A 25113-nucleotide genomic window follows, 5' to 3' on the forward strand; every position below is an offset into this window, starting at 1 on the left:
TTTGGATAAACACTGAATGAAATGTCTGTAAAGTCCCTGGTGATCTTCACTAGGAATCTTATCTGATAAGCCTAGTGCATTCTCAAAAGCAGTTAAAAACTGAAACAAAGAAACAAGAAGAGAAATACTAGAATTTATGGCAAAAATGTTAACGGATACCTTTCATTTGATAACCTAAGCCCTAATATATGTATTTTAATTAATTTCATAACTTTATAAACAAAACTAATACTTAATCTAGTTCACCAACTCAAAATCCTCTTTTAAAAGTATGGTATAAATTCTGCATAAATAAGTAAAATTTTACTGTTCTGATAAAGTTAATGATCTTATAAAAAAGAAGCCTAACAAACAGTATAGCATAAAAGTTTAAAAAATAAAAAAAGAATGAAATTAACCCAAAGGGAAATATGTGTTATATGAGCAGAGCAGGTGTTACAAAGCAGAATCATTAGCATTCAAAGTGAAACAACCCCACGAAAATCCTTTTTCCTAATTCTTAAGTTGGAAATCAATTCTTTAAATTATAATAAATTCTCTTTCACAAAGGAGAGTACTATAGAAATAAAAAAAAAACCACATTTTACTTATTTTTGGTCATGTTTTATATTCTGGTAACCTGTACCATTTCAAGGAAAACAATGAAGCCATGTTACAAAATGTGATTTAATAGAAGTTGGTAAGTACCTAATTTTAACATTTATATCACACTACTCAATTTTTTCCACAACTATTCACAGATAAACCACTGTTTTCACACAAAGAAATGCAAACCTTATTTACACTTAGCATACTGCCTGGCATATAATATAGTAGGTTCCCAGTAAGTAATTTCTAAATGAAGGAACAAATTAATGAGTGAAAAAAATGAACAGACACACAAAGAAATGAACTTTCATTCTGCACAGAGTCTATAATTATTGAGGTTTAAAAATTCAATTCAATAAACGTAACTACTTGAGTAGCTATTTATTTCTAAGAAATTAAGTTTAAATTAATTAAAAAAAATGATGGCACTATTTTTCAACTATGGCTCAAAACCAATGTTTTTTAGTCTTTAAAAATTCTTTTCAATTACTTTCAAAATCTGCATACTAAAAAAGAATACTCTAGATATAAATACTCTAAATACTAAATGTAATGCTATATATTAAATATAAATACTCTGAATAAAACACCTTAGCTGAATTGTTTAAACTCACAAAGTCATTTAGTACTCTTAGCTTATAAGAATGAAGAAACACACTTTTAAGGTAATTTTAAAAAACTGTAGTTTTGTGAAGCCACTTTTCACAGTTTCTTTTTTTTACACTGACTAAATTCATTGTGGATTCTTATGAATACAAAGTAGTAAAATTCTAATACCCTGAGAACCTTATTCCATTCAGACTCAGAGTGAGACTGCTGGCCAATAATTCCGACTTGATCATAAAGAGCTTCAATTAATTTAAAATTGAACATATACAAAATGCCTAGCCTGACATACAGTACTTTTCTTTATTAATGCATTCTGTTTCCATTTTCTAAACTCAATGACATGATCTATTTTCATGAAAGAAGTTGTGAGGAAAAAATGGGCCAATACCAATTGCTGAGTTTCATTATTCTGATCCTCAGTACTATCAGCCAGCAAGTGAGTCAATTTCTTCCATAGCTGATGAAGCTCTTGGGTTGTCTGCACCTTCTTCCTGCCGTGTCTTTATCAACTTGTGCCATGTTCGGCCACCTAAAAAGAAGGATATTTAAAATGGTGATTTTATCTTAAATACCAAAAATGCCAATAAAAAAATATAAAAATCTAGTGAAAATAATTTCTTATCTGCAAATAAATAAAAGAGGAAAAGCTCAAACCCTATCTTTTGTGAACTCCAGAAAAAAATAAGTTGAGTGGGCAAATCCCCACAGTTCTTATATCAGAAGTATGGCTGAGATTACGAGCAATACAGGCATAATGATTACATGCCTCAATTTCCATAATTTAGAGCATAAACGGTGGAAACATCACAAATGGATCACAAAGTTCCACAGATGATGCCTTTTACTTATTTGATTTATATACTGCCTAGTTTCAAAAAGGTTTGGAAATTATGATACATTAAATTTTAATTATAACTTACAACTTTCAAAGTGCTGTCATTAGTAATACCTCTTTAAATCCTTTTAATATATTACATAATGACTTTTTAAATTTTCCCTTAAGCTAAGTAAAAGCTTTCTTCTAAATATGCTTTTATTAAAAGAAGTCTATGACAAATCAGTGGTTTTGAACTCAATGTAAAATACGTAATTTTTGAGAAGAACTATATAAAGGTGGGGGAATGGAGGAGTATAGGTACATAGTTTACGTGTCCTATTGAAATTAAGTTGGTATCAAAGAAAAACAAGATTGTTATGGATTCAGAAGTTTAATTTTAACCCCCACAGTAAACACAAAGAAATTATCAGAGAATATGACCATAGAGATGAAAAGTAGAGTATGGGTTAAGAGAAATGGGGGAAGGGGCAATGGGGAGTTAAGAAAGGAGTGTAGGGTTGCTGTTTGAGGTGAAGGGAAATTTCTAGTAATGGATGGTGGGAAGGTGATAGCATTACAACATTCTAAATGTGATTAATCCCACTAATGGAAGGCTAGGGAGGGGGTGGAATGGGAAGATTTAGGCTGTATATATGTTTCCACAATTGAGGAGAAAAATAAAAAAAAAGACAGTCTAAATAGATGACAATTGAATGCCAAGGATGACCCTGGATGGGATCTGAGGATGGAGGACAGGAGGCTCAAAGGGACACAGTTGAAACATAAGGAAAAGGAAATACAGAATGTAAGCTTTGTATCATTGTTGAATCCTTTGTACTTCCTAGCTGCACTTAACAGGATTGCATAAAAGAATGTTCTTGTTCATGGGAATCGTATATGTGAATTACAGTGTTTGTTCAAGGATGTGTGCAGCTAGCTCTCATATGTTCAGAAGACAGAGCAATAGATGATGGATGATAGATAGGGAGATAGGGAGAGAGGGAGGGAGGGAAAGAAATAGTGGTGTGACAACATGTTAAAGTTAGTGGATCGGGATATCAGGGGAGGGGGGTCAGGGAATGCTGGAGTTCTGTGTATGGGGTTTGTATTGTTTTTACAACTGTTCCTATAACTCTGAATTTATTTCAAAATAAAATTAAAAAAAAAAAAAAAAAAAAAAAAAAAGTCTAGAACCCCAGAAAATCATTAACCAACCTCTACATGTTTCTTTTCTTGGTAATACAGATCCACAAGTTTCTTACACACATCACACCACTTCTGTTTATCAACACTTAGAAGAAAAAACAAGTAGTTTGAATCTCATTAATATAAACAACCAAAGACTTAAAACAGTAAAATATCCCAATAACATTGCCAGGCACTATTTTAAATTAGAATTTATCTTCTTTCAATCTATAGTAAAATGTTTTCAAGTGAACCTCTCATAAAGAAGAAAAGGTTTAAAAAATATTATCTATATTATATTAACTGAAATCATATCAAAGTTCTCATATTTGTAAATCCTCTTACTATAAGTGGTTTGATTACACTTCAAACATAATCAAATGATTCTGTGATAACAGTTTGAAAGAAAAATGCTTCCCAATTTCTAATAAATGTTTAGAAGAGTACTTGCATATAATTTTTAACCAGCAATTTATTCTAATTCAAGCTTTCAAAGAAAATGGTCTCTCCCCATATATTCATTACCTTTCATAGAGATCCAAGAGCTTCTGGTAAACACTAGGTAAGTCATACTTAGCATTTATGTGACTACATTTCTCATATAAGCTTGCTAACCCCTAAAAGAGAAATTAGTAGTGATTATTCTTCCAAAACATCTCATGTCCCCACATTTATTTATTTATTTACTTATTTATTTATTTTTGCTAAATAAAATAACAAAGATTCTTTCTGATAAAAGATTATGGTAATTTACAGATGATATATGTGTGGGATTTGCCTCTAGGTTCTTGAGGATAGGAAGTAGGAGAAAGTATAAATGAAAAACTATCAGCCATCAGTGGATTTTTGTTGAAACTGGGTGATGGACATAGACAGGTTCATTAAATCACCCTAATTTTTGAAAATATATTTAAAGTGTTTCACAAAAAACAATTTTAATCATTATAAAATCTTAAACCCCAAGAAATTATCTTGGACACTACTTTTATGCTATGGCTAAACAAAAAAATACATTTTGCCTGTGGAAATTCTCATTTTTGTTTCAAAAAAAAACTGAACAGTATATCACAAAAGCAGTCATCTTCCTAAACATGTTACCAGATACCTTCACTCATGTTCTTCTTGTAAATCTGAGACAAGTAAGTTCATATTCTCCAGAGCCTATTACCTATTAATCACAGCTTCAAAGATGTCATTGAGTTATGAAACAAACTTATTAAATATGAAAAAGCTGGACAATCTCCTAAAAAACATTAAGACCACTATGTAAGAAAAAAGAATTTAACTTGTATTCAAATATATAGAACTGTATATATTTTTATATCATTTTATTTTTTAGAAAACATATTAATATACATTTCTTTTCTCTCAGTTAAGCATAAAGAATATCCCGGTTAAGTATTTTATATGTATATATACTTAAGTTGGTCACTTATATAATCATATTTCAATTTGAGTCCTAACATTTGGAAATAATCCATTGGGTTGGATGCTAAATAATGGTAAACAGCATCCTCAGCACCACTTTTTTTTTTTTTTTAAACAACTTTTGGGATTAGAAGACCAATAAATTATTTTCAAATGTGGGACAAACGGGGGATTAAGTGCTTATTTTAATGTTGTTACTTATATTTTCAAAAATACAAAAAAAAAAATCTTTCTTACAATATAGAAAAAAATTTTCAACATACCTGCCATGCTAGTAATTGGTCTGGCTCTAGTTCAGCAGCTTTCTTATAGGCACCCTGGGCCTGATCAGGTTGCTCTAGCTCGGCTGCAGCAACACCAATAAAAACCCAGGCATTATAGTTATTTTTCTCTTGTTTTAACACCGTCTGATTAAAGAAGTTAAAAAAGCAGGTAAATAAATTTGGAAAGCTAATGAAAAAACAACAACAGAAAAATTAACTTCAGAGTCAGGAAATCTGGAACTACCTCTAACTGAGCAACCTTAAGAATGTCACTTAACCTCTCCTCTTCGGATTCCTCACAGGAAGAGAGGGAGTTGAACTGAAACAGTGAACATAAGGGGTCTGGAATATGTGGTACATTTTTTAAAAAGCTGACCCAATGATTCCTGTGTCTCCCCCAAATGTCTACTCCTGCCCCTTGAGAATGCTGAGTTTAAAAAGAACTGTAAGACTGTTCTTACCACCCAACCACCCCACTTGTCCCCATACTACTACGGGTCCACTCACAAAACTGTTCTCCATATCATTTCACTTTACCCAATTCCCGTATTTCTCTTCACCATGATAATGCTTTCCCCATATTATACAGGTGAATTTTTCATTGAAATTATAGGCTAGGAGAGTAAATTCTCCCCAATGTGACTATACAAACATGTTCTAAAAAAACAGTGACAATGAATGTTTAAACAGTACCTGTCATCTAGAATAAAATTACATGTTGAAATATTGCTTTCAGAAATAGGAGCTCCTTGCTAAGGTAAAATAAAATAGCTGGGAGCAGAAAACAAAGACGTTCTAAGGAAAGAAAAACAAAACTAATAGCTAAAATGAAATCAGCCTCTTAAGTATTTATATACATCTAGAAAAAATATAGTATTTCCATGAGTTGCTTATTAAGCTTATGTGCATCCATGGGACATTTCTAGCAATCTGTCACCAAAATACTGCACAAGCCCCATTCTGCATAAGCTCTCATTGTTAGTGAGGTAACTACCAAAGTGAAGTTCTGAAGATAGTCACTAGGCCTTATTTTGTGCTTGCGTTCCCAACACCAAGCATAATGGCTGACACAGAACTGTTCAACAAATGTTAAATGCCATAGTCACCCAGCAAGCATTAAATAGCTACTCTGATGAGCAGGTTTTCAGAATCTGAAAAAGACTTTTAAGGAAATGGTTACAACAACGTGGTGAAAACAGGTATGAGGTTCTCAGAGAGCATAGATAAAAAGCACCTAACTCTGTCTTTACAACTCAGAAAAGGCTTCCCTAAAGGGACGCTTATACTGAGTTATAAAGGCATACGGGCATACGAGGTGATAATTGGACAAACCACAGCAAATACAATAAATGCAACTCGTCTTTTTAAAAAATTCATTTAGTCTCAATCAACATTTTGAGCTCTACAACAGGTAATCAGACATTTGACACAGACAAGTACCCATTTTTGTGTTTTCTAGTTGAGTCTTTCCATGATAAATTATAAATTACATGCTCAAATTCATATCTGAATTTTGTAGAAAATGTACAGAAAGAAGACTTCTGTACATAATAATAGAAATAGATCATATGTGCATAAGTTAGGTGAGATAGTACTGTAGGAAACAGTCGCTGCCTGTCCCCACACTCCCACACCACCCCCTGCCTCCAGCTTAAACAGACTGCCCAACTTCTTTAGCAAGACAAGTTGTACCATGGCCTCACATCCCTGTGGGCTCAGTTGCTAAAAAAACCTAAACATCATAAGGACATCCTTTACTCCTCAGTCTCTCATTCCCATATTGCTGTGTATTTTCCCCTATCTTACCCAATTCTTTCCCTCCCACATTCCTAAATTTTTCCTTGTGTCCTCTAGAACTTCCAATCTGGATCATCCAAGTTCTTTTATATGTTTAACCTTTCTCTTAATTGCACAAGTTCTGTCTCAATGGAAACTCGACTGTTCCCCTGTAGATATTACATGCTGTGGCCAATTTCTTTCTCCTATAACACACATATCACAGGAACTGGATGTGAGGAAGAGGTTCTCCTTGCTCGCATACCACCTATATTCCTTTTCTATTCCTTCCTCCTTCAAAAACCCTATATCTTTGAAGCTCAAGCTATCCAGCTATACCACCTAAAGATATTCTTTGTGTTGCTACTATCTATGGACCTCCCAGAAACTCCCCTTCCTTCAGTGAAGATTTTGTCTCCTTCCTCTCCACCTCAATGCCTGTCATCATTCTAACATACATGTTGATGACCCATTGAACACTGTGGCCTCTCAATTACTTAACTTCCACACTAATCAGCCATCGAAATTCTGTATTTTCAGCATGCTGCTATTCTGCCTTCCTCCTATCCTCCCAGTTCAATTATGCTAATGGCCTCATGATAACAATTCTTTAACCTATGTTATCTCCAACTGAAATCCCTGACTTTTTCCAACATCTATCACCTCACTTCTCATTTTCCATCCCTTCTTTCCCAGCCTATACCACATTACCATCATCACTCCCTTACAAACATCCTCACATCTTCAACTCCTGTGCTTTTCCTTTCCCTCATCCTTCTCACTATCCATAAGTGAACCCCATCATTCCCCACCTCCAAACCTGAAAACTGAATGTGGAGAGAGAGAAAAACACAAGCTGAGCTTACTAATTTTGCTTTAGTGACATGAAACCTCCGATGGGTACTTACTAGGGCCTGGTAATCCTTCCATGTTTTACTAATAAATTTGTGTTCCCACTGTGAATGACAACTATTTCATCATACCTTCTTTCATCTCAAACCTCCTATATAATTCCTACCACACTCTCAGCTTCTACTTCACTAAGAAAATATAAGCCATCAGAGGAAAACACTCTTATCTTCCAATACCAAATCTACAACCCTATTTGACAGCTATGGATCTGCAAGTATCTTCCCTCCTGTTAAGATGAAAGACTGTCAAAGGCCCTCCACTCAAGCTCTATATCTCATCTTCTCTCATTTTTCTAATAACTTCACTCCAACTATCACCCTTTATTTCTCCCACATTATCAGTTTCTCCCTTTGGACTGGAACATTCCCATCAGCATACAAAGGAGCTTTAGAATCTTGATTTTCCAAGGTACAAACTAAACAGAATTGGAATACTGATAGCTGAATAAGTAAAAATACTCAATATAATTCTTTAGCTGGAAAATGCTTAGTGTAGTCTTCAATAGCCAAAAAAAAAAATAAAATAAAACTGTTTATTAAGATGACTTCACTCAAGCATCCTTGAGTTTTAGCATAAAAAGCCCTTGTTAAAATAACTTGCTGTTGCTCTAACCAACAACAAAAAACTTATTCTTTATTCTCAGGAACTTTCCAGCACTGCCTGCAGGAAAATGCAAGGGAATCACTATATGACAGCCAATGCCTTCTTGAAAAACAAGCCTGAATAAGGGGAAAACTTCAGGATAACAAGAGATGCCAACCACACAGCTTTTTCTCTTCTATTTTTCCCCCAGAATCTACTTTCTTCTGGATCCTAACCATTCCTTTGTCGGTTTGGGTTTATAAAAGCCCAAACCACTTTTGTCACTCTGAACTGCTCTTGGCAAGTTTTATTTCCTCCAGTTCCTTGTTGATGCATGTTCAATAAACTCACCTTCTCACCAAAGCAAAAGACTTGTTTCTCTGTTTGATGTGGAATCAGGCAAGCCTGACTATTTAGGATTGTGTTTTCTGATGGAATCAATATCAACTGTGCTGGTTTTATGTACCCCCCCCTGCCAAAGCCACATCCTTTAATGCAATCTTGTGGGGGCAGATTTATCATACCTTTCTGATTAGGGTGTGACCTCTTGATTGAATGTTTCCATGAAGACTTGACTCCGCCCATTCAGCATGGGTCTTGATTAGTTTATTGGAGTCCTTTACAAAGAGCCATACAGGCCCAGACTCTTACTAACACTGATACTTAGAGATGCTAGCCAGAGTTTGTTCCTGAAAAGCTGAGAGACAAACCCAGAGACATGTTGTAGGATGCCATTTTGAAACGCAGGAGCTGAAACCTAACCCGGGACAGGCAGTCACCAGCCATGTTCCTTTCCAGCTTATAGAGATTTTCTGGACACCATCACCCATTCTTCAGTGAAGGTACCCGACTGTTGCTGCCTTAGTATGGACACTTTTATGGCCTTAGGACTGTAACTTTGTAACCAAATAAACCGCCTTTATAAAAGCCAATCCATTTCTGGTATTTGCATAACTGGCAGCATTAGCAAACCAGAACATCAATGTAATATGAAAGAAAGAAAACATTAAGATACAGTAGTGTTCCATAATACAACATATCAAAAAATATTTATGAACATAAAAAAAAAAAGACAAAATTAAGTGTGGCAGAAGTAGCTTTTCCTGTTAATTGGGAGATACTAGCCAAACCTCTCTAACAGTTCTATAAAACAGCCTTTCCACTTCTGTTACATTTGGACAATAAATGATTCACTTGTTACAAACAGATAATGCTATAAATGGGTAACATACTTTTACTGTGGAACAAAAAGAAAAACAGGTTACCTTACAATGTTTCAAAGCTTCTTTGTATTCTTTGTTTCTGATTGCATCTCTAGCACTTTTTAGAGCAGTCTTCACTTCCTTACTTGACATCCTATCAAAACAAAAGCTGAGTTAACTACAATACCTACCTAGCCATAAGGCACCACAACAAACTTGCTTGACCATCTGAAAGTAGCACCTGTGTCTTCTTTAACTGGAACACTCTTCCTCCAATATACACATAGCCTACTCCCTCATGCTTAGATTTTTACTCAAATGTCACTTCCTCAGTGAAACCGGCCTGGCACACTAGGTTAAAGGTGAACAGGGACCTGCCGGCCCACCACGCCCACCCTACCCCACCACCAAAGACGGGACTCATTCCTTCATTTTCTTCAAAACACCTATCACCATCTAAAAGTTATACATACATTATTTATCTTATTTATTATCTATCCCCACCCCAGTAGAATGCAAGCTCCGTGTAAGCAGGGAGTTTTGTCTGTTTACTTCACTGCCTAATACCCAACACCTACTAAAGTATTTAACAAATTACAGAGGATCAATACATATTTGTTGAATTGAGTTGTATTTGAATTCTACTCAGTCTCCACATACCAGGCTAAAACAGATTATTTTATGGAATAGGAGTCACTCAAAACACATACCTTTGCATTCCAATTCCACACTAAGCAAGACCCAGTAGAATAAGCCCAAGTCACAGACACAATAATTTTAGTAACTGATATGTGAGTTTAAGAATGCTATTTGTCCTTTCTGTTTTAATGCCAGTTTCTTTAAAATATAAATAAGGATATTAAGTTTCTTTACAGAAAAGAATTACTATAGGATCATCACTTTCTTTGAAGAGAAATAAACACAATGTTCACAATCAAAGAAGAGATGACTGTGCAAAATTTCAGCCATAAAAATATATTTCAATTGGTAGACAAAACATTTCTTTATTTAATTTTAAGATACATGAACTTAATTTTAAGTAAATTGACACATCTTAAGATTTCATGACATATTCTGGTTTCACCAGTAAACAAGTCAAACTCAATAAATCAAATTAAATCACAACTCAATGTTGAAAAAAAGAAACATTTGTATTTCTTGCCAACTCAGTTTAATCTCATCAGGACAGTAAAACAAAGCTGGGTAAAAATTAAGAAGTTATACATTCCAGATGTTCAAGGTAGTAAAATGAACCAAGAAGATGGCTCGCTTTATATCAAACAAGGCTGAGGCAGAGGTTCAAAGCCAAAGAAGTATGAGAAGTCAGGGAATTAAAAAAAATAATACTTTGACTTTAAAAAGGATGGCATTCAAATAATATAAAAATTAAGATTTCATAAAATCAATTTACCTGCAACCAGAGTCTGATTCCCAAGACAGGCAGGAAAGTGATTTTTTACCAAGTTATAATAACTATCTAATTTAAAGCAACATATTTCATATGCTTATTTTAGAAACTGCTGACTTAACTGAAATTATCTTGGTGCAAAATTATAGGTACAAACTTCAGAATTTTTTTGTATTCTACAAATCTTGATTGGACTAGACAAGAAACTTCAATGCTGATTTTACACTAAATTTCTCAAGCCAAAGTTTCCTTTGATAGAAAAACCTGCAGACTAAATAGAGCAACACAATAACGATGATGAGCACTAATATGGACAATAAGGGAAGAGGTAAAAAGAAACATTTAAGTCCAAAAGCAAGAGATGTCCAAGTTAAAACACTTTCAAGATAAGACCAAACAAAAACAAACAGAAGGAAACTTCCTCACCAACTTATAAAGGGCATTTACAGAAAACTCACAGCTAACATTGTACGTAACAGTGAGAGACTGGATCCCTAAGATCAGGAACAAGAAAAAGCTGTCCTCTCTCATTACTTCTATTCTACATTGTATTAGAGGTTCTAGCCAGGGCAATTAGGCAAGAAAATGAAATAAAAGGCATACAGATTGGAAAGGTAGAAGTAAAACTCTCTCAGCAAATAACATGATCTTTTTTTTTTTTTTTAAATTCAGTTTTATTGAAATATATTCACAAACCACAGTCATCCATGGTGTACAATCAACTGTTCACAGTATGATCATATAGTTATGCGTTCATCACCACAATCTATTTCTGAACATTTTCCTTACATCAGAAAGAATCAGAATAAGAATAAAAAATAAAAGTGAAAAGAGAATACCCAAACCATCCCCCCATCCCACCCTATTTGTCATTTAGTTTTTACTCCCATTTTTCTACTGATTTTTTTCAATTTTTTAACTTTGTTTATCAAAAAATTAAAAACAAACAGGCAAACAACAACCAATAAAACCCCACAACATTTCAAACAAAGCAATGGATTAAGGAAAACAAATAACCTAAAATAACTACTTTGCTTCCAATATGTTCCTACCATACCCCAAGAAAATTAATAAACCATGTCCAAACAGAGGAGTAAGAAAAACAAATAATCTAAAATAACTACATTGCTTCCAACATGAATAACACGATTTTGTATTTAGAAAAACCTAAGGAATCTACTTAACAAAATTAGAACTAATAAATGAGGTCAGCAGGTTACAGGATACAAGATCAATAAACAAAAATCAATTGTGCTCCTATTCACTTGCAATGTACAAACCAAAACAGAAATTAAACAAGTTTATGAGGTAGGGCAAGATAGTGGTGTAGGGGGGTGTGGAATTTAGTCCTCTAGAGCAGCTAATAAACAGACAGGAACAACTAGTAAATAGTCTGGAACAACTGTTTGGGTAACATCCGTGACTGGACACACCTTGCACACAGCACAGAACTGTAAGCAAAGCCCCCTAAACTGCAGAGCTGGTGCTCCTCCCTCACTGGCACTGCTGGCTGAGTTGGAACTTCCCCATGGGAAAAATAAATGGTCTCTGCTGGGAGCAAGGAAAGACAGCTCAACCAGACTCCAATAGCAGTTTTACTCAACAAATTTGGACTACTGAATGCAAGCTACACCTAGAGCAAGCAGGAAAGGAACCCTGAGGTCTCTCTTGGCAGAAAGGAGGTGGGGATGATGGAAAATAAATGAATAAATAATAAGTAAATAAAAACAGAAGCTTTTGGAGTTGGCTGAGCTCAGAATACTGGAAAAGGGGCTGATGGAAAATGAATGAAGGAATGAATGAAAACAGAGGCTTTTGGAGTTGGCTGAGCTCAAAATACTGGAAAGGGGCTGTGCCCCAAGAAAAGGGACCAACTCCAGCTCTTGTCTGGCAAAACTGGGGGGGGGGGGGGGCTGGGGACTGGCATGAAAAGCAAATTTTTTTTTCTTCTCCCTTTTTTAAACCATTCTAAATCACTCATTAGAGAAAGCTTCGGGCATTTTCAATTGTCAGCACTGACCCAGGCAAGGGTGGAGTTATTGGGTCTGAGAGATAAAGTAAGGAGTCAAGTGAAGGAGATAATTCCTTAAAGGACTTATCTTTAAGGGGGGCAGGGCCCAGCTCAAGTGGTGGCCCTCCTTCTGAGAATTCAGACCCCCAGGACCAAAAGAAAAAGGAAAACAAAACAGAAACAGCTTAAGCTTGCCTTAGCCACACCCCTGGCAGGGACAGTGTCTGCTGATAATTAAAGGTTCCATACATCTTTATGCTGGCAGGGAACTATGGGCTGACAAGCATCACCTGCTGGGCAGGATAGGAAAAGAACAGTCTAGATGCCTCACAGGGAAGTCTGACAACCTGCTGGGTCTCATCCCTAGAGAAACTTGATATAGATTATTCCCTCCTCCTGAGACCTGGGCTTGCCTGGTCTGGGAAAATCTATTTGGGGTCAATCATATCTGGGTAGACATTCCTCAAAAAAACAAAACAAAAACAAAAACAAAAACAAATAAAAGGTTCCATATGGGCAGAGCAAGAACTAGAATACCTAGAGATGAAAAATCTGATCAGTTAAACAGAAGCTATGCTAGAGGTCCAGAATAAGTTGAACTGAATGCCAAAAAAAGACAGAGAACAAAGCCAACCAACAAGAAAACCCTAGGTAAAAAGAGTGAAAATGACCTCTGGAATAAACTAATCAAGGAAACCAGATGCATAGACCAAAAAAAACTTAAGAGTCATGCTAAGAAAAATGAAGATATGGTTCAGTATCAAAGGAACAAACTAACACTTCAAAGAAAGATACAGGAGTTGAAACAACTAATTAAAGATGTCCAAACAAACATGCTAAATCAATTCAAAAATCAAATCAATGAGTTGAGGGAGGAGATGGCAAAAGTGATGAAGGATATAAAAAGACACTGGGTGAACATAAGGAAAAACTCACAAGTTTGAAAAAACAATTGGCAGAACTTACGGGATTGAAAGGCACAATAGAGATGAAAAACACAATGGAGACCTACAATGGCAGATTTGAAGAGGCAGAAGAAGGATTAGTGACCTAAAGAACAGGACATCTGAAACCCTACACCCAAAAGAACAAATAGGGAAAAGAATGGAAAAATATTAGCAGAGTCTCAGGGAATTGAATGGAAACATGAAGTGCCTAAATATATGTCATTGGTGTCCCAGGAGAAGGGAAAAGGGGCAGAAAGAATAATGGAGAATATATAATCACTGAAAATTTCTCTTCTCTTAAGACATAAAATTACAGATCCAAGAAGTACAGCATACCCCAAACAATACAGACCCAAATAGACCTACTCCAAGACACGTACTAATCAGATTGTAAAATGTTGAAGACAGAATTCTGAAAGCAGCAAGCGAAAAGTGATCCATCACATACAAGGGAAGCTTGATAAGATTATGCATAGACTTCTCAGCAGAAACCATGGAGGTAACAAGGCAACAGTATGATATATTTAAGATACTGAAAGAGAAAAAACCACCAACGAAGAATTCTATATCAGGCAAAACTGTCCTTCAAGAGTGAGGGAGAATATAAAATAATTTCAGACAAACAGAGACTAAGAGAGTTTGTGAACAAGAGACCTGCTTTATAAGAAATACTAAAAGGGGCACTACAGGCAGATAGGAAAAGACAGGAGAGAGAGGTTTGGAGAAGAGTATAGAAATGAAGGCTATCAGTAAGGATAAAAAGCGAGAGAGAAGAAAATAAATAAAAATAAAATAAGATAGGACATATAAATCCAAAAGACAACATGATAGATGGTAGCACAATATTTTAAGTACACTGAACACAGCTGAGTGTGAGTAGGGTTGAAAGAGGAAGACAGGGCATGTATAACACCAGAAGGAAAGATAGAAAATAAGGCCTGGGACTGTATAACTTAGCAAAACCTAGAATGTACAATGATGGTAATTAACTGTACAAATGTAAGAATGTTTTTACTTGAAGGAGAACAAATGAATGTCAACATTGCAAGGTTTTAAAAATGGGATGGTATATGGAAAAATACAATCAATGCAAATAGAATCTATACTTAACAGTAACATTGTAATATACTTCTATGAAATGTAAGAAGGCAATATACAAAAGCTAAATGCCAATAAGAGGGGGTATAAGAGGAGGAGTTTGGGATTCTTGGTGGTGGTATTTCTCTTTTTATTTTATTTTTTAAATTTTTATTTTCTTCTTTTTTTTTTCTCTTCTTCCTTTGCAGAAGAAACGGAAATGTCCTCATATAGATTATGGTGGTGAATGCATAACCATGTGATTATACTGGGAACCACTGATTGTTTACATGGAATGGATTGTATGGTGTGCAAATAAAACTGTTTAAAAAATAAACGGAAAGATACAAGTGCTGGAGAAAATATGGAGAGAGGGATGTACCTATTCACTGTTGGTAGGGAAGTATAATGGTGCAGCCCATCTGGAGGGCAGTGTGGTGGTTCCACAGGATGCCAAGGTGCCATATGATCCTGTAACCCCATTATTAGGAATATACTGGAAGAACTAACAACAGGAACATGAACAGACACTTGCAAACTGGTACTGATGGCAGCAGCATTCATGATTTGCAATGGATGGTGGTGGCCTAAGGGTATGTCGACTGATAAATGGAAAGGCGAACTGTGGTGTGTGCATACAATGGAATATTGAGTGGATGCAGGAAGGAATGGAGTTGTGAGGCATGCAACTAGAGGAATGAAACTTGAGGACAGTATATTAGAGTGAAATTAGCCAGAAATGAAAAGATTAATATAACACCTCACTAATATGGACTAAATATAATGTGCAAACTTTGAAAACTGAATTAGAGACCATAAGTTATAAAGGGAAGGCTTATTGTAAAGGTTCCTAGATCATAAGCTCATAACAGCACTCACATCTTCTCCAGAGTTGTTATGGTTATTTCTAAATTCTGAGATTCTGGCCTCTTTTGTTCAACCTGGTTGTTCCCTGGAACTTCAGATATCTGTGTGACACCTAAGACTCAGAGCTAGAGTTCTGCAGCTATGAAAGTCAGTATTAACCCATACAGCAACTTTTAAAAAAAGCTGAGCAAGAGATCAGACTTCAATTAAAGACCTGAATGAGGATGATCTGGTTAGGACTAACACAAATAAGACTAAAGGGTAAAAGACAATATTGACAGTGTTTATTTGAACACCATAATTACATGGAATACTGAACAGGGAGTGAGATCTTATTGGATTGTACAGGTTAGTGTAATACCCTGATTCATCCCAGAGTAATTTGGGCACAGAATAAAAAAGTATTTGCAAAGCCCCCTTGAAGGACTGGGGGAAAATGTGGAAATATTAAACTTTCCAACATGGGGAATTCCTCATATTCCCACAAGCATTGGGGACTACCAATTTAATAGGCCAAGCCGTCATTCATGGGGCTTGCCCTTATGAACCACATTCCTGCAAAGGAGAAGCTAAGCACTTATAATTATGCCTGGTCACCCCTAGAGAACCTCTTTTGTTGCTCAATTGTGTCCTCTCTCTCTAAGCCAACTCAGTAGGTAAACTCACTGCCCTCCTCACTACAAGGGACATGACTCCCAGGGGTGTAAGTCTCCCTGGCAATGTGGGTCCAAAAAGGCTCAAAATGGGGAAGAGAAGTGAAACAAAATAGTTTCAGTGGCTGAGAGATTCAAACAGAGTCGAGAGGTCATTCTGGAGATTATTCTTACGCATTATATAGATATCCCTTTGTAATTTTTAATGTATTAGAATAGCTAGAAGGAAATACCTGAAATGGTTAAACTGTAATCCAGTAGCCTTGATTCTTGAAGATGATTGTGTATCTATACAGGGTTTAAGGTGTGACTGTATAATTGCAAAAAACTTGCAATTGACCTTTATCCAGAATATGGACAGATGAGTAAGAAAACAAATACAAAAAATAAATAAATAATGGGGGGGGGATAAGAGATATGGGATGTTTTGGGTGTTTTTTTTTTATTTTGTTTTATTTTTTTGGAGTAATGAAAATGTTCAAAAATTGATTGTGGTGATGAATGCACAACTATATGATGATACTGTGAATCAATAATTGTTCACTTTGGATGATTATCTGGTATGTGAATATATAGCAATAAAATTGCATTTAAAAAAAAAAAACAATTCCATCCACAATAGCATCAAAAAGAAAGAATACTTAGGAATAAATTTAACAAAAGAGGTAAAAACTATAAAACATTGTTGAAGACTTAAGGAAATTCTAAACAGGTAGGAAAGCATCTCATGTTCATGAATTGGAAGGCTTAACACTTTTAAGATGACAATACCTCCCAAACTGATCTACAGATTCACAATCCTTATCAGAATTGGAGTTGACTTCTTTGTAGAAATTGACAAACTGATTCTAAAATTCACATGGAATTGCAAATGACTCCAAATAGCCAAAACAATCCTAAAAGAAGAAGAACAAAGTAGGAGAATTTATACTTCTGGATTTCAAAACAAAGCAATGGTAATTAAGACAGTGCTGTTCTAACACAAGGATAGCCATGTAGAAATAAACCCATGTCTTTCGTCAACTGACTTTCAATAAGGTTGTCAAGACCATTCAATGGGGAAAGAATACCTTTTCAACAAATGGTGCTAGACAACCGTACACCTATGTACAAAAGAATGATGTTGGACCCCTACTTAACACAATATACAAAATTAACTCCACGTTGATCAGCGACCTAAATGTCAGAACTAAAACCCTAAAACTCCTAGAAGAAACCATACATGTACATCTTCATGACCTTGAATTTGGCGATGGATTCTTAGATATGACACCAAAAGCACAAGCAACAAAAGAAAAAATAAATAAACAAGCTTCATCAAATTTTAAAACTTTGCATTTCAAAGGACATTATCAAGAAAATGAAAAGACAATCTACAGAATGGGAGAAATTTTTCGCAAATCATGTTTCTGATAAGGAACTTGTATCCAGAATATACAAAGAACTATTACAACTCAATAATAAAATGACAAATCACCCAATGAAAATGGACAAAGGACTCGGACATTTCTCCATGGAAGATATGCAAATGGCCAATAAGCACATTAAAAAATGTCCTATATCATTAGTCATCAGGGAGATGCAAATCAAAACCACAATGGGCTGCAACTTCACACCAACTAGGATGGCAAGAATTTTAAAAATAAGATAACAAGTATTGGCAATGATGCGGAGAAATCAGAACCCTCATACGCTGCTGGTGGGAATGTAAAATAAAGAAGCTGCTTTGGAGAACAGTTTGGCAGTTTCTCAAATGATTAAAGAGAGTTACCATATGTCCCAGCAATTCCACTCCCAGAGATATACACATTCAAGAGAAATGAAAAACATATGTCCACACAAAAATGTCCGTAGCAGCATTTATTCATAATAACCAAAAGGTGGAAAAAACCCAAAGGTGGAACAACCAAATGCCCACGAACAGACAAATGGATAAACAAATGTGGTATGTCTACAAAATGGATTATTCAAGCATAAAAAATAATGAAGTACTGATATATACCATAATGTGGATACATGGATGAACCTTGCAAACACTATGTTAAGTGAAAGAAGCCATTCACAAAAGACCACATAACATTTGATTCCATTCATATGGAATCCAGAATAGGGAAATCTATAGAGACAGAAATAGATTAGTGGTTTCTTATGACTGGTGTGTTGGAGGTGGTGGGAGAGGAGGCTATGGGGGGTAGCTAATGGGCACAGGGTTTCTTTTTGAGGTGAAGAAAATGTTTTAAAATTAACTGTGGTGACGGCTACACGTATCTATGAACACACTAAAAACCACTGTATGGTACACTTTAAATGGGTGAAGAGTATGGTATGTGAATTACATCTTAATAAAGCTATTTAAAACAACAACAAAGGAACTGCCAACTTTCTAGGACTAAAATTACCATCTCTTCCAACTCCCAACATTTAAGTGCTACCACATCCAAACAAAGTACAACCAACCAGCCCTGCTACATGTAGCTCCCAAGTTATACATCACATATGACATAAGAGAAATAGAACTTTAAACAATATAATCTAAATCAAGACAAAAACCTAAGACATGAATCAGAAAACCAAATGCTAAACTAAGGATACTGAGTGAAAGTGCAACAGAGGTTCAGAGAAGAAAAGAATGTGGTGTGAAGTAATTAATGGCTACTAGATGGAGAAGTCAGTATTTGAGAATGGAGAGAAGGAACATTAATCAGAGGCAATTTTATTAGCATTTCTGAGAGACCAAGAATTAGCATGATACATGGGAACAAAGAGAAAACCAGGTTGAATGGACTTACTAAAGAACATAAGGAAATTAGGTTGGACAGAGAAAGTAGAGCTCCAGATTACAGAAGGCTTTGAAAGTCAGACAGACAAGTTTGGCGTTAAATATAGCAGTAAATAAGGAGCCATTGAATACATCTAAATTGCATATCTCTATACAAAAGGTGTTTTAAAACAACCTTTTTTCTCGTGGTAACTTATTCTAATGTTCAATACCCTTCCCTATCCATGCATGTCTCCATGTGTAGTTACAATTCCTCTTGCTGCAGTAGAACCTTCTATTCTACTTTTCCTATTCCTTCTTTATTTGATTTGGCATTTAGCATAATACACTAGCACTGAGGCCCTCTCTCTTCACTTAACATTTTTTCTCTATAGCTTTACTTCTGTATCTATACGTATATCAGTTTCAGGAGACTTATTAACTAAAAAAAAAAAAAAAAAAAAATAATCTCTTTCTAGCCCTGAAAACAGCTTCTCCCTTTTTCGGAGGGGGACGGAGGGAAGGAGAGGCTCATTCACTCATTTTTTAAACAAACCTATACTGAGCATTAATCTAGGGACCATCCAAACCCATTTCCTCTAACAGAGTAAATACCTACTACCCAAAATGATTCCATGTGATCCTATACTCTATTTGGGATACTTCCCTCCATTCTAAACATTTCCAATATTTCCAAGAAAGATCTAGCTGTCTTGCACGTTTTATTAAAGTTATCGTTCTTTCAAGGCCCCACCTACTAAAACTTTCCCCTTATACTTCTCCTCCCATTATTCCTCCTCAATCTCAACTGAATTTTTAAAATATGAGCATTCATTTTGCTACATTTTCATTCCATGAAAGTTTTCTACTACCAACCTAAAAAAGTTTTTATCCAACATAAATCAAGCTTGAAAAGTAGCAATCACTCTTTAAAAAAGAAAGTGACAGTCATGTCAAAGAGACAATAATATACCTTAAAGCTAAAAATACAAGTAAAGGAATTGATATGCCCTATACCCTCAGCTTAAACTATGGAATCCTAAGCTACATTCAGTTGTATGCATACAGGGGTAACCACAAGGAGGAGGAGAGGAGAAGGAGGAGGAGGAGCAGCAGCCAGAAGAGGAGGGGAGAGGAAGGGAGGGGGATGGGGAGGGGAGAATAGTAACATTAACAATGGCAATAGGCGTTAATTACAGAAAAGAAAAAAATACCTATAAATCTAAGAACAAAAGTCTTAAAGTGTTTAGTGATGACCTAGAGTCTAACATAATCAACCTATGCCATTAAACCTTTCTTCTGAAAGGAACTGTTGAATCATTAAGTAAAAATAAACTCCATTACTTATTATTTAGCATTCTCTGACCTTTTACTATTATCACCACCTCTATCTTCTTTCCGAATTGAATATCAGATTGTTCCTTACTCTTTATCCATCTAAATAACAACAAATATGAGACAGCTAGTCACAAAAAAAGGACAACATCCACAACCCATCACATTCATGTTGAATTTTTCTAATTCATAATTTAAAACATGAGAAATAATTATGTACAATGTTTAATCTTTTTTCTTTCCCAGAGAGACACTAATCTTAATCTCCAAAATTCTGCATTAGTCTAAACTGTGTTCCCATAGCCTCAAGATATAAAAGGAAAGTTCCTTAAGAGATCAGGAAGATTGGGGGGAGGGGGGGGACATTCCAGAAACTCAAAATACAGTAACTTCAATATAAAAAAAACTGAGCTGCCCCTTCCTCCCCCCCAAATCAATTAACACTTCTATGCTACTTTGTTTTGAATCTAGGACATTTATAGGCACTTATTTACTCCCAATTTGCTCTAAGTCTGCACTAAATTGAACCTTGTTCTAAGCCATATAAAGGGTTATAAATATGTGAAACGTTGCCCACATCATGCAACTAATTTTTAGTCGAATGAACTTTTTTTAATGTTAAAAAATCATTTAAATAACTCTCTGAAATATTAACACAAACTCTATACAACTACAATTCTGAGGATTATTTGATGGCATCCCAGACTTGGCTTCTAGCAAACAAAATTAATCTAGAATGCTTCATTGAGAGAATGAAGGTGGTTTTGATAAGATGAACTAAGTGGAAAAAAAAAAAACAAAACATCTAGAACTTGGAAACAAAGTTTAGGTGAGCAGATACGGATGAACAACAATGCAAACTGAGTTTACTAGAGCAAAACATGTATTAAAATAAAATAGAATGATCAGTTCAACAGAAAAAGGGCTTACTGGTAAGAAAAACAAAAAAGGTATAGTAATGCAAGCAATGTTTAGGAAAGCAAAATAAAAGTTAAAAATAAATAAATAAAATAAAAGTAAAGCCTATACCATTTCTATTACTAGTCTCCATCCAGTTACACATGATTGCTCTCCCCACCCCAACCTGATTTTAATTTATTGTTCAGCCACTTCAACTCATTCTTATACCCCAAATTCTGTCAGCTCCTTCATTCTGCCACATCCACTCACCACCCAGACCTACTCTGGTTGAGAATGGACTTTAGGAATCAGACGGATCTTGGGTCAAAACCTATCAGACCCTGAGCACCTTACTTACTACTTACCTTTTCCGTGCCTATTTCCTCATTGGTAAAGTGAGAAATACATCAATTATATGATGTTGTATATATCCAGAGTGCCTGAACACTATACATTAGTTCTGTTCTCATTTAGTGCCAACTCTCAATCAACTACACTTCCTTTTTTGCGCCTCCTACTCCACTCCTATTTTAAATTTTCTCTGTATATTAAAATCCTCACTTGCTTCATCCCTGCTCTCTCAAGAAGGAACTTTCCACCCATATTGCTCAAAAGACAGTTTTTCACCAAACATGAGTATCCTCTTCAAATAGGACATACCACAAATACGAAAGGAAACCCTGCAATAGGGACCACTCCCTCCTGTAAACCAGTGGAAGCACTTACTGGCTGAGCTACTCAGCTGGAACTTAGTAGATGTTTTTGATTGCGCTATATAAATGTGTCCTGTCTCCCAAATTCAATAAATCCCTAAATACAGATATTATATATTTTTGGAGCTCTTTACATATCCAACACCTATTGAGCAATACGTATTCAACAAACGGCTGATGATCTTCAAGCTTCCAAAGTCTACTCAAAAACATTTCCCCACTGCCAAAAGGTACTAATTCTCAATTTGGTGACATGATAAAGGAAGAAACTCCTTTTCAATATTAACTCACATTACTTTTTTCATCATTCCTTGGTGCTTCCCACCTCTATATCTTTGCTTCTCCCATTCAGCCTGTCCATTTTTGTTTCTCTCTATAATTCAAGACCAAATTCAAGTGTCAAACATAAAGACTTCCAGACCGATCTCACAACAGTCTGTACTTATAACACTGATTCCAAAATTGTATTCCAAGGAACACTGGCATGCTTAAAGGTGTTCATGAATGGTTTAATAAATTGTGAATACTGCATACTATAAATACATATGCATCATTTCTTTAAACTCACAATGTATATTAGCATTTTAAAGGCTCTGAGAAGTTCTATAGTAAAGACTCAATGATAGTTAAACCAGGAATTCTGAAAACTTATGTGACCATGGAAAACTTAGTTCAATTAACACCTCTAACAGTTGGAAGCACAGTAGCCTTCTCCAAAGTACAATTTGGGATATTCAGGGTTTTGTTGCTTATTCCTTTGTCAGTTAACTATACGTTTTCACACCTTTTATAATGTCATTAAATGTACAGACGTGTACATAGGTGTGTCTATCTGTTATCCAAAACTAGACTGGAAGTTCCTTGAGTGCAAACACTATTTCTATTACTTTCTTTTATTCCCTACAGTGTCTAGAATACTGTGGATATTCAATAAATATTCAAAGAATCACAGTGGGTAAAGACAATACTGAATTTATTCCACATAGTCACAAACTGCACACTTATACTTCTTTTCCTAGGACAGAATATAATGCTGTTGGTATTTTGGACATTCAAGAAGCATAGAGAATCAAAATCTAGACCAAAACTTTTCAATAAAGATCTTTCTGAACTGCAGAGTCAAATATTTTCACTAAAGTAAGCAATCCCCTAACTTACAAATCTTTAGCTGATGACCTTAAAAATACATGTATGTAATGGAGCCCATACCCCTACTTCAATACACATACACATACATGTGCACACACAGAGAAGCAACACATACTGCTCAAAGGTACCTTTCTAGCTAGCAAAAATGTTGCAAGTTCAGAAAAGAGTGATCAAACAATGAAGAAATCTGAAATTATATAAGAACCTGCTGCAGAAACTGGAGATAGCCTAGAAAAAAAATAACTGGTGGGGAAGGAAGGGAGGAGTGTTGATGAAAGAGAGGGCTTACTTCATGTACAAGTGGAAGAGAAACAGACTAATGAAATCAGGGAGACTGATGTCAGCTCAATATAAGAACTTTTAATAATTAAACTGTATGGGTTTCGTTGGAATGGTCTGCTCAAAGGAAGCATGCGTCCCATCACTGGAAATGAAAAAATGCAGGCTGAGCAATCCACTCAACATGAGTGTTGTAAGACAAATTGAATGTCAGATGGAAAGCAGGACTAGAAACCTCTTCCAGTGCTATGTTTCTGAGGCTCTAAAATATCTATCTTGCTCCAAACACCACTTCAGCACCTGCTCCCCTGACACTGCCAAGGGGGGGAGAGAGGGGAAAAAAAAATGTATTCCTATCATCCTGACCAGGAACTCAGAACATTTCCTGTGGAAACAAAGCCACAGAGAGTAAATACAGTTCACAGAAACAGTACTGTGCCACAGACACCATATAAATCAAATATCATTTTTATGAATCTAAATGTCAGTCAAGATTGTTTCTATGTTAAAATGTATTCTACATACAAAATTAACTCAAAACAAAATTTTGAAACATATCCTGTTCAAGAGGGAGCCTACTTGTATTATCCAACATGCTTTATTATTTCAAATACATTAGTTTTGCTTCTTTAAAGTGTAAGTTCCTTGTAGATATAAAATTGTTTACATTTCTGTATGCTCCCACAGATAAAGCATACTCCTTGATTAACAATCCACTTCACTAATAGGCATTAAGCTCAACAGATTGTCCTGAAATTTTTGTAATTAACTGGAGGTAGAATATTGTACCGAGGGCACAGGCTGCTAGAGTACAAGTCCTGCTTTGACTAATTCTCTGTGTAACCTTGGGCAAGTCTTTTAACCTTTCTAAGCCTCAGTGTTTAGAAACTACGATAATGAAAACAGAAAGATGGCTCTGAGACAGAATCTTCTTCCACACTTCTGTAAAGGAATTCAACAATCAAAAGGGACCAGTGATTTTTCAGCAGCAAAACAATGGTATTGTGAATCTACATCAATTAGTCAAACACGTCACAGGCCAACATTTCTTTTTCTGAGATACCATTCCATTTCTCTTCTTTGCACTCTGAAGGCAAGGTGTGTACCTTAGCTTTTCCCCACCTAAAACTTGAAACTTTTTACTTACTAGGGCCCCGCTCCTCATCCCTCGGGAGCACAGTAAATCCTTACGAGAGGCAAAAAAGAAGCAATTAAAATAAGATAGGCTAGAAATTTCTTTGGAGGAAGGTATCCTCCAAGATATCCATACCGCATCTCAGGCGGTCCAGCCAGAAGCCCCACAAAGAACCGCCCCACCCAATTTAAGTGACAGACGAGTCGCCACCTCATCATCACGCTTAACACTTAGTCACGCTTATCCAACGGAGCACAAGCAGCCCCGCGCCCCCTCCCCCCCCCATCCGTTCTCTCTCTAGGTACCATTTCAACCGCTTACCGGTACCAACTTCTGCAAAAGTGACAGAGACCAAACCCACCTGGTACAGATGCTTTTCTCCTACCAACGCCAAGCCCGGAATCAGAGCGCATGCGCATTCCCCAGGCATCGCTCATGTGACTGGAAGTCGCTGGGCTTTAGTTCGCTCGGTATTTGATTAAAAGGGCTTAACGAGGTAAAGAGGAAGGTATTCCTTTG

General features: G+C 35.7%; 1 protein-coding gene across 2 annotated transcripts; it reads right to left on the reverse strand.

Moving 5' to 3' along the window:
• On the reverse strand, nucleotides 1–24986 carry LOC119507949 (tetratricopeptide repeat protein 37-like). 2 transcript variants are annotated; one of them, XM_037801291.1, is made up of 7 exons: nucleotides 24956–24986; nucleotides 9426–9516; nucleotides 4891–5034; nucleotides 3725–3816; nucleotides 3230–3305; nucleotides 1586–1726; nucleotides 1–99 (listed from the first exon to the last, which is right to left on the reverse strand). In XM_037801291.1, the coding sequence occupies exons 2-6, from the start codon at nucleotides 9513–9515 to the stop codon at nucleotides 1703–1705; spliced, it is 426 nt and encodes a 141-aa protein (XP_037657219.1). In that variant the 5' UTR covers nucleotide 9516; nucleotides 24956–24986; the 3' UTR covers nucleotides 1–99; nucleotides 1586–1702. The 2 variants fall into 2 exon arrangements, with proteins under 2 accessions (XP_037657219.1, XP_037657220.1); XM_037801292.1 differs by lacking the exon at nucleotides 24956–24986 and adding an exon at nucleotides 22357–22374.
• Nucleotides 24987–25113: the final 127 nt, after the last annotated feature.

The sequence above is a fragment of the Choloepus didactylus genome, chromosome 13, assembly GCF_015220235.1.
Source record: "Choloepus didactylus isolate mChoDid1 chromosome 13, mChoDid1.pri, whole genome shotgun sequence".
Taxonomy (NCBI): Eukaryota; Metazoa; Chordata; class Mammalia; order Pilosa; family Megalonychidae; genus Choloepus; species Choloepus didactylus.

Coding starts and splice junctions, on each gene's coding strand:
- LOC119507949 (XM_037801291.1), bottom strand. CDS start 9,515: ATGTCAAGTAAGGAAGTGAAGACTGCTCTAAAAAGTGCTAGAGATGCA. Junction 5,035..9,425: donor AAGCTTTGAAACATTGTAAG/GTAACCTGTTTT, acceptor TTCTTTAATCAG/ACGGTGTTAAAACAAGAGAA. Junction 1,727..3,229: donor AAGAAAAGAAACATGTAGAG/GTTGGTTAATGA, acceptor CCTTCTTTTTAG/GTGGCCGAACATGGCACAAG.